The sequence below is a fragment of the Dendrobium catenatum genome, unplaced genomic scaffold, assembly GCF_001605985.2.
Source record: "Dendrobium catenatum unplaced genomic scaffold, ASM160598v2 fragScaff_scaffold_1074, whole genome shotgun sequence".
Classification (NCBI taxonomy): Eukaryota; Viridiplantae; Streptophyta; class Magnoliopsida; order Asparagales; family Orchidaceae; genus Dendrobium; species Dendrobium catenatum.
This window is the reverse complement of record NW_021319536.1, coordinates 614386-625589: the sequence shown is the minus strand read 5'-3', so window position 1 is coordinate 625589 and position 11204 is coordinate 614386. Positions and strand designations below refer to the sequence as shown.

Here is an 11204-nt window from a genome sequence, read left to right as displayed (position 1 = left end):
TCCTGTTGTTGTGTTGCCACCTTGCCAGCTCCGTCAGTCTGCAAGACGCTGCCAGTCCGCCTCATATATAGATGCGTTCACCCTGCGCAGGCCTATGCGGCAACGCGGTGTGACTCAATAATTCAGGTTCGTGGGTCGGGTCGGGTAAACCCGGTAACTCGTACGGTTCTTATCCGGGTTGTATATCTTGACATGTCTAGCTTAACAGGTTGGGTCTGAGTCAACCCGTTTACACCCGGGTCAATGTGGGTTGGCCTCGAACCGGGCCCGTTGACCCGAATTAACACCACTACTTTTCAGGTTTAGTATGCATTAAGCACTGCCACACCGGGTTCGTGAAAGGGATTCATGCTTCTTTGCCTAACCAAGAGGGTGAAAAGGATTCGGGATTTCTATCTCATCAGGAGAGTTAAAAGGATTTGGGTTCTCTATATCATCAAGAGAGTGAAAAGTATTTCAATTCTCAACTAAACAAAGAATGAAAGTGATTCTTATAAGGGCTTCCCCGCCTTTGTGAGGAGGCTAAATGAGAGATACTAAATTTTTTAGTTTTAGTTCAATACTTGGAGAGAACTCTACGGAGTGGACATAGGTCAAGTTGATCGAACCACCATAATATTTTGGTGTGTTCATTCTTTATTTTTATATTTTTATTTTATGTGATTTATTCTCTTGCATATTAATTTTTATGCAATATGATTTTTGTTGTCATTATTATGATGCATCACTTGTGGTTGATTGCAATTATTCTTAGTTAATAAATAAATAAAAACCAAAAAAGAAAAAGAATAAAAAAATAGTATTTGTTTATTATTCGCTTCCACAATTAAGAGAATTTTTTTAAAAAATTTAAAGTTGTTTAAATTGGTTTTAAATTTCAAAAGAAGATTTTTCTATAAAAAAAAAGTTTTTTTAAACACCAATTCACCCTCCTCTAGATGTGCCTTGGACACTTCAAGTGATTTAACAACCTCATTTGAACTTCTAATTATTATCACGGCAAATTTCTAAAATTGTTGGTTTAAAAATCTTAAGTAGATCCAATGGCTTATTTCAATGGTAATCATAATACTACTAAAGTATATTCGATGACTCGGCCACCAATGGTTGATAATATACCTTTTATTTTTTGAAAAAAATTATATGTTTACTTTTATTCAATTGATTAACTATCGCCTATGGCACATGATACAAGTAGGATTACTACCCCATCTCGCATTGTTAATGCCATCAAAGAAGAAATTCCTTTTATTAAATAGAATTTTGAAGATATAGATTTTGCTCGCAAAATGCTTAAACTTTTTTTTCTTTGTCTTAAAGTCTGAGGATTATATGTGTGTTTCTTCATGTACAACTATCAAGAAAATTTGGGATTGATTGTGTATCACTTATGAAGGAACCAACAAAATGAAGCAATCTTGTTTGAATTTCTTATTGCATGAGTATGAACTATTTGCACGAAACCTAATGATTTTTTATATGTACACTAGGTTTACTAAGATTGTGACATCATTGCATGCTTTTGGTAGAAAGGTGTCAAATTATGAAATACTGAATAAAATTCTTCGTTGTTTGCCTGATAACTTTGATGCAAAAGTCACCGTTATTTTTGAATCAAAAGATTTAAATGTTTAATCTATTTACAATTTTTTGGGCTCTATCTTTCCTTACGAGCAAAATATGAGTAAAAAATTTTTGAATGCAGGTGACGAAACAAAAGAGAAGACCTTGGCATTGAAGATCAATGACATGGATGGAAGTAACTTTAAAGCCCATGAGAACAATGAAATAGTTTTAATAACAAGCCAAATCAAGAGCTTCTTGAAGTGCAAACACAAGCGTCACCTTGAGAGGAACAATTGTAAGAATGGTAAAACCATTAAGTTTTATTCTAACATTGTTTGTTTTGAGTGTAATAAATCTGGACATCTGAGATATAAATGCCCCAATCTTGAGAGCAACTTGTGAAGGAAAGAGGTGAGGATAAGCCTGATGCAAAAAGGGGAAAGGAAACGATGCAAAAAAATCTCCTGGATAGACTTAGCCTCTAACTCATCATAATAGAAACTAGAGGAGGAGGCAACAAATATGTGTTTAATAGAAAATGACTCAATTGTGAACTCCGATCAAGATGAGATATACGAGCTTACGTATGATGAACTATTTTCCATTTATTATGAACAAGTTCATGATTCATATAAGAAGCTGAAAGGCAACATACAGCTCTAAAAAATAATTTTTCTAATTTGAAAAATGAGCATGCTGATTATTTAAAGAGCATTCTAACTTTAAAGTTGAGCACATTTCATTAGATAAGGATCATACATTTCTATTAGATGCTTTTGATGCATTGAATAAAAGTCATATTGAATCAACAAAATTATATGATTCCTTAAAAAGTGAGTATATTAAACTAGAAGAAGCATTCAAGAAATTAAAATATTTGTAAGAGTAATAAAAAAAAAGTTTAACCATGGTCAAACTAAACTCGACAATGTCTTAAACATAGCAAATGTCTGATTTTACTTTCCATATACAAACCCTAATCAACCCTACTCTAAAAACTTATCTTTAACTTGTGACCTAACAAAGTACACTATCTATATCAAACCACATTATACCTAAAGTATGTGGGTTAGACTAATCCTAAATTAGACCAAGTAGAACCTAAACTTAACCCTTAAATTATATTCGACCAAGGTCAAATCGCTACCTAATCTATCCAAGGAATAGGTAGATATGAACTCAATAAAACCATAAGCAACCCTAGGTGGTGAACCCGACCCTCCTAAGCCCAACAAATCAATGCTTGAACCAAGTAAGGCTTCCTTTGGGATAGCTTTCTTATTGCTTTTTAAAGCAGTTTCTTTGTACAAAATTTTTTTGGATGAGAAATTTTTATACTAAAAAGTTGCTTAATAAACAATAAGAAAATTATCCCTAACGAATCCTAAAACTCAACTAACTCAAAAGATGAATTAAAGCTTTGTTATTTCAAAACATGATTTTGCTTAAAATTCCCATTTAAAAGTTATTCAGGGCATCTCCAACCGAAAAACCCATTTTCCACTCCAAAATATAGTAAAACTCCAAAGTGTAGTAATCCATCTCCAATGGAACTCCATTCTTTCTCTCTTTAGCGTGCTTCTTCGACAAATCCTGCAACACAAAAAATTGTCGTAGGTGAATAATATGACGTCAATATTGGTATCACACTATTTACCTACTGAATTTTGACGTGCAATTTAATGTTTGAATGGAACAAACGACGGATGACATACCACCGTATGTAGTTCGATTAGATATAATCTCAGCATGCCAAAAATCATGTTAAATCACACAAACATTTTATAATCCAAAAATAATATAAAAGAGTACTTGCTCTAATCTCATGATGGTTAAAGATTGTTTAATCTCATATCTTTTCATCAATAATTACTTTTGTTTGCTTCTAATCTTGTTTTGTTTATTTCTAATCTTTATTTTCTCTGTTCTCACGTGCTATTCTAATATATAAAATATACTTTTGCATGCGTGCGGATGGTGATTTGACAAGTTTTGTTTTATTTGATTTTATTATTATTATTATTATTTAAATATAATATCATTCTTAATACATCACTTGAATTTTAATGTATTAGCAAACCACTTTGTACTAAAAAACTATATACAATTACAGTAAGTATATATTACCATTTGCAATTACAGTAAAAAATATGCAATTACAATAAGTATAAATCCCCATTTGCTAAAATAGTGTGTATAACTATTTTTAGTCCCAAAATATCATGTTATTCCAATTTAATCCATTGACTATACAAATTGATAAAAAATAATTCATGATATTGTAATTGTGATATAGAACCGATCCTAATTTGATCCCAATTTAATCTGAAACAGATCATTTTGGATCAGTTTTGTATAGTCAAGAGATTAAATTGGAGCAGCGTTATACTCTAAGATTAAAAAGATCCTATATAAATAGTGGGAGGACTATTTTAAAATTTAACCCTTTTATAAAGTCATAAAATATTGAACGTATTGTGGTTTGTACTATTTTAAAAATAGCATAATAAAAAATATTAAATACTTTACTAATAACTCAATCATATATTGAATAAACTATCCTAGTAGTAGAAAAATGCTGAAGTTATGCTATATCCATAAATTGTTTAAGTATACATGAATGCCAATGAAAGAAATTTAGATAAAAATTCAACATTGCATTTGAGAAAGCAGTTTTGAATTGCATGCTCATACCTTTACTCATTTACATGGCTTCTTTACTAAAAGAACATGTAAAAAAGTAAGAGTATAGATGAACATCATCAAGAGAGATTTCTTATAATCATTCATATTTTATCTAGGCATGCACAACACTATGCCAACTATTGTTAAATGACTTCAAGGGTATTATAGTATTAGTACATACAAAGGAAAGTATTATCTATTCTACTACACAAAAATATATGTTAGTAGTACAAAGCACCTAGTCAATCATATCATTATAACAAATCACAGCAAGCACATTAAAAATGTACATACACCATAATCTAGACTAAAAACATCTTTTATCATGCTTATTACAACACCAAATTTGTGAAAAATAATTTTGATTATGGGGGTTATCTTATGTAACATTTACTGAATATGTGCAAAGTTACTATTGTTCTGACCTGATCCAATAAATGTAACCTATTGAATTTATGTGTTTAACATCTCTCACATACTCCTGTAAGTATTTTGTATGCATATGAGTGTCTGGATTTATTTTAAAGAGGATCCCAGGAGTCCGTGTGCATGATTGGAAATTTTAAAAAATTTTCCTCGAGGGCATCAGGTTAGGTGGTGCCGCGGCATTGAGTTCTCTATCTTTTATCCAAATTAATTCAAAAATGCAACGCTGGGGCGGCGCTGTGCTCTCTAGTATGGAGTAATGCAGTGCTGCAGGGTCGAGCAAAATGGCGCCATACCTGAATTTTATAAAATATTAAAAACTACCAAAATGTTATTTTATCAAAGTACAACTAGCTATAGAGAGAGAAAAATTGGGTTTTGGTGGCTGTAGTTTGTTTTCTAATGTTGATCATGTTTTGAAGGTTATCCAAATTAAGATAAGTTATATTTTGATCATCTTAGTTTTCAAAAATATGAATTTTTTGGGATTTTCATGATTTAAATTATAATTTTATACTATAGAAATGAGAAAAACTTACGCCAACTAAATTTTTTAAGTTATAAAGATAGTCATTTTGGATATTTAGATATTTTTTGGAAATTTTTGTTGGGTAATTTGGAAAGTGCTTCATTTTTATTATACTAGAAAATAATTTTGATTCAAGAAAATAATGTCATAGTACAATTAAAACTTCAAAACAGTGTTCTAAATAATCTCTAGTAATTTGGTACAATTTTAAAACTATGAAATTATGCTCAATAATTGAATATGTTGTCTACGATAAAACATTATGTGCATTTCTTAAAAATATTTATTTACATTTCTTTTACCATAATGCAATGATTTATATTCTTATCTACTTGAAATGTGTGTTTTTAGGGAGATATGATATTTGGTAAAAGTTCTGGTGTTGAAAGCATAGAGTCATAAAGGCCTGAATTTCTGAATATTTACATTTGAGAGTCATAATGACATGGTTTTTGATATCCAAACACAAGGGAGTCATAAGGGCTTGAATATATATATATATATATATATATATATATATATATATATTATGAGAGGTAGAATGGTATGAGGGAGTTCTGCTACTATCTACTATGATATTCTAAGTGCTTGATTGTTTATTTTTACTACACAGTTTGTTTTATTTCAATTATCTACAGTTAACAATATACTTAATGTGATAAATTTCTTATGAAATATATTAAAATGCAATTAAAAACATAATAAGTGAATTATTAAAATTTTAGATTAATTTGAGTGAAATATTGAGTTATATTGGCTCACGCCTACTATGTACTTTATTTTAGGTCCGAGAAAGGGAAGGAGCAGGTTGTGTAGTAGAGAATTCATGATCTAATTTGTTTGAATATGTAGAGGTATTTTTTTATTTTTTAGTGTAATCATGACTAGCTATTTGATTGCTCTGTGTTGGTATATAGCTATACATAGTAATGTAAATTTGTTGTATATCTATTTTAATAAATGGAATGAATAAAATTTTATGAATTAGTATTTACTTGTGCTTACTAGAAGTTAATTAGAAGTTTTGTTGCATGTTTTAATTTATAATTGAAAAAAAAAGTTAAATAAGTCCCCAAAATTTTGATCTTGGGTGCCCCATCTCCCTAGAGGTGATGTGATCGCCAATGAGCCTCTATACCGACGTCACCTACGACCCTCCTCCATCTAGTGTTAGCTCGATTCCAGCAACACAACTTGCCCCGCCACCCACTACAAGAAAATGCGCTATTATCAGCATATGGAATCCGCTGGTAACAAGCAAAATACACAGGAAATATCACCTTTACGGCGCAATTTCAACACAAATTTTTCCGACGATAGTTCCCGTGTCGGAAAGAAAACACCGGCGAATGTTTTTTGCCGGAAATATTTTCTGCGGTTCTTCCGGCAAAATGCCGGCAAAAAAAGAAGAGCATTCAATGCCTTTTTCGTTGTCGTATTATGGCGTAAAATACGTCGGTAATTCCGGCGGAAAAGATATGCCGGAAATACTGGCACATAATCCGCCAGCTAATAGACATCGTTATGTTACCAATGTACATTACCGTTGCAATTTCCACCGGAAGTAACGACACACATTTTCGCTGGAAATATCATTGTTTCGTATTACTCCAACCTTTTCACATATATGTTATTGTCATATCATGTCTATAATCAAGTATGCCCAATGCATTCTAACAATAACTGTTGCTAACCGGGTCAAATCTAGTACATCTACTTTCCTAATCGGGCCATCAAAGGGTGCCTTTTTATATGACTAAACCATCTAAGGTGACTCTATCTAATCTTATCTTCCACTAGAGCTACTCGAACCTTTTCATGTATATGATAATTTCATATCCTGTCTCTAAGAGTAAAGCCACTCATCCACCTGAGCATTATCATCTCTGGAACACTTAACTTAATATTATGCTTCTATTTTTATGTCTAACATTATGCATCATAAAGCATTGTAGGTATAACCACCACCTTATAAAATTTCTCCTTAAGTTTGAGGGGGGCTTTTATATCACACAATAAGCCTAATGCATTCCTCCACTTCAACCAACCAACTTGAATTCTACTAATAATGTCCCCATCTATTTCACCATAACTCTTAATAACGTGTATTTTTATTAATGACTTGATCATCCAAAATCACAATCCCCTCATTAAAACTATTTTTTATAAAAATTACACTCAAAATATTTAATTTTAAATCTACTCAAATGAAAGACCTTAGACTCTAAGGTTGACCTACATAATTCAAGTTTACCTTCAACTCCCTCTCTACTTTCTGTAAATTACACTCTATAATGCATACACCAATATACCTTCTCTTGCAAATGTATAGTAAGAACATTCAAATACCAATATACCTTCCCTAACCGGTGGCGTTAGGGGTTGCTTTTGGCAAAACTCAGCGAGGGTTCGGTCGAGGCAGCTCTTGGACGCAACGAAGAAGTGCTCACCGGTTGGTCGACGGGGCAGCTCGTGGACTTGACCGAAGAGATGGCGATTTTGAGGTGTTTGGGACTTGAGCGAGGATAGGGCGATAACGCGACGTCGGTGAAGCTCTTGGACGCGCAGTAGTTCTTCGACGCGAGAGAGAAAGAAATGAGAAATCGTTCGGCGGATTCACCAAAATAGGACTTTACCGGCGCATTTTCCGGCATATTATCTGCAGGTAGTGTAACTAACAGATAATACACAGGTAATGATTCGTCGATTTTAAGTAAGCCGACACAAATTTGCGCCTGTAATTCCGCCGGTCATTACTGGCGAAATATGCGTCGGACACCTAAGAAATGTCGGCGGAATGTGCGCCAATATTTCTGCGGCGGATGTTTCGTTGGATAATGAGCCGTTAAATTATCGGCGCATATTCCGCTGGTACGTGTGCCGGCGTTACCAGTGTAAAACAGTCCGCCGAAAAGTCCGACTGTAATGACACATTTTCCTGTAGTGACCATACAATCTCTTTCCTCCACTGACCTCATCCCCAACCTCACCCTCCACCGCCTCATCCACCTCTGGTCCTCCTACACCTCCTGTTCCCATCAATATTAATGTTATCTTATGACAAACCTATTTTAATAATCTACTTCATTATAACAAACAAGATCATACACCATCACATTAATATTCTTGTTCCTCCATCTTATATGGAAGCTACTCATCCTTAACATCTTAATAATGCCACCTATCATCCTCTCATTATAAGCACACATGCTTATATGTATATATTCAAACAGAATCAAATTATTATAAAGTCAAACATGACCAAAGGAGTCATTATTCATAGTTGGCTTGAATTCATAAAAAAATGTCAAAAGTCAAGATAATTATTGAGTTGAACAAGATAAAATATCTGATAAAATTTTTATTTTCAATTAAATTACAAGTTATATTATATAAATTACATGACAGTTTTATAGAAAATCAAACCAACTTTTTATTCAATAAGAAAACCTTAACAAAATTTTATACTCCAAAATAAAATTTAAAATTTTGTATTTTATAGAGATATATTTGTTTAATTCTATTTTACAGTGAATTTACATCCAAATCATATATTCTTATATATTTGTACATTTAATATATATAAATTATATGCATAATATCTTCAAGCCATATTAAAAATATACCAATATCAATTCACTTATAGTGAAATTAGTCTTATTATATATAAATTTTGATGGGAATTAAAAAACTGTTTTTTTTAATTTATGTATTAATATATAAATAAATAAAAAATTAATGGTATGCATATAAATTATAAATGCCCTTCTTTTATATCAAGAGCCTCAATATATAGTTTTACATGCCCAATTATTTAAAATCAATATGTAAATAAATTATAAATCATTCTATAAATTCATATTTATACGCAATAAAATATGATGCTTCGACCTCCGCTCATCTTTTTGATTAGTTGAAAGTTTTGACTATCAACTAAAAAATATTAAGTTTAAGTTTTTCATATATGATATGTATCTGAGTTTATTTTAATTGATCTAAATATTTTTTAAAAAAACTTTTTTAATTAAATATCTATTGGGTTTTAATTCAAGTATTGCTATTTGCATGTACTTATGTTAAGAAAGGTAGGGGTAGACCTAAAAAGACTTGGTTAGAATATATTAGGAATGGCCTTTCTTTATTAGGTTTAAATGAGAATTTGACTTTTAATAGAACACAATGGAGAAAAAGGATTCATGTAGCCGACCCCACGTAGTGGGATAAAGGCTTGATGTTGTTGTTGTTGTTGTTGTTGTATCATTCTATAAATTTTAATATTTTATTTTATGTATTCATATTTTATTTATAGATGATAAATATATAATATTAATTTTAAATATTAAATATATATAAATAATATGAAATAAAATAATACCTATATAAATGCGGAAATCACCCATATTTTTTTAATATTATCACACGCATACATACAAACCTGCGCTCACTTCTAAAAACACACTCCCGCATTTTGCCCTTTTGACTCTTATTTGTTTGTTTTTTTTCCGACTGTTAACCCTCCCGTCCTCCACTTCAAAAGCTTCTCCACCACAGCTTAATACGAGCAAGAAACGAAGAACAGAGAGAGATTCGCAGTCCTGATCTACAATGAGGAACCGCAATCGATTAGATAACAACAGCAGCGAACAAGCGAGAGGAAGTCCTCACCTTCTCCGCCTCGACGTGAGCAAAGCGGCGCCGCCACCGAGTTTTTTCCGATGCCCCATCTCCCTAGAGGTGATGCTATCGCCGGTGAGCCTCTGTACCGGCGTCACCTATGACCGCTCCTCTATCCAACGCTGGCTCGACGCCGGCAACACAACTTGCCCCGCCACCATGCAGTCTCTTTCCTCCACTGAGCTCGTCCCCAACCTCACCCTCCGCCGCCTAATCCACCTCTGGTCCTCCTCCTACACCTCCTCTTCCCATCAATATATTCCATCGTCTCTCTCTGAACTCGCCCGCATGCTTTCGGATCCCACGGCCGACGAAGACTACAAGCTACGTCTCCTTTCCTCTGACGCCCTCCGTCCCTCCGCCCTCGCTTCCCTGTTCCTCGCCCCTGAAACCCTCGATATCGGCGTAACCCTTGTCTCCCTTCTCCTCTCCCTCGATCTCGTCGACGCGGAGCGCAAACGAGAGTTGGTCGCCGCTCTGTTGTCAGATCTCGACGCAACGGTAGCCGGCCTTGTTGCCGTTTTCAAGGGCGCCGAGTATTCGTCTTCTCGGGTGGCCGCCGCTAGAGTATTGGAAATGTTGATTGCGGAGGAGAGGACGGCTATGGCGGGGAAGCCTGTTATGGTGACGGAGCTGGTTAGGTTAATTGGGGAATCCGATGGTGAAGCTGTGGATGCGGGACTGCGATGCTTGACGAGACTTGTTGGAGCGGGAAGGAGGATGAGGGCGGAGATGGTGAGAATGGGGGTAATACCTGCACTGACGAATGTGATGGAGAGAGAGGAGGTTCAGATCCCGGCCGCGGCGGTAGAAAACGCGATGCGGGTTATGGTAGCGGCGGTGGGGATTGGGGAGGGGAGGGCCGCGTTCTGCGCAGAGGCGGAGAGGAACGTCGCGGCGGTGGTGGGGAGGATGATTAAGGTAGGGAATGAAGGAAGGGAGGCTGCTGTGGGGGTTCTATGGAGAGTTTGCTGCTGCGGCGGCGGGGATCGGCGGGCAAGGAAGGCGGCGGCTGTGGCAAAGGGAGGATTGGGGAAGATATTGGTGGTGATGCAGGGGGATTGCTCGCCGTTGGTGAGGAGGATGGCCGTCGATTTGCTTAGGGTTTTCCGTGCGACTTCGAAGAGCTCGATGACGGCTGCGGGATATGATTCCATGACGATACACATTACGCCGTATTGAAACAATTGGGGAAGGTTTGCAAATATGTTCCAAATAAAAAGCAAATGAAGTAATTGGAATTTGTTTTATCATTGTAAATGTTTTTAGATGAAGAACGCATCAAATGAAATGAAATTTGAATTCGTGCAGTACGTTTATGAAA

At 34.6% G+C, this 11204-nt stretch overlaps 1 protein-coding gene across 1 annotated transcript; it reads left to right on the top strand.

Annotated features, from left to right (window-relative positions):
* Positions 1 to 9594: 9594 nt before the first annotated feature.
* LOC110103203 (U-box domain-containing protein 27-like) lies at positions 9595 to 11204 on the top strand. Its single transcript, XM_020831812.2, has one exon. The coding sequence runs from the start codon at positions 9812 to 9814 to the stop codon at positions 11060 to 11062; it is 1251 nt and encodes a 416-aa protein (XP_020687471.1). The 5' UTR covers positions 9595 to 9811; the 3' UTR covers positions 11063 to 11204.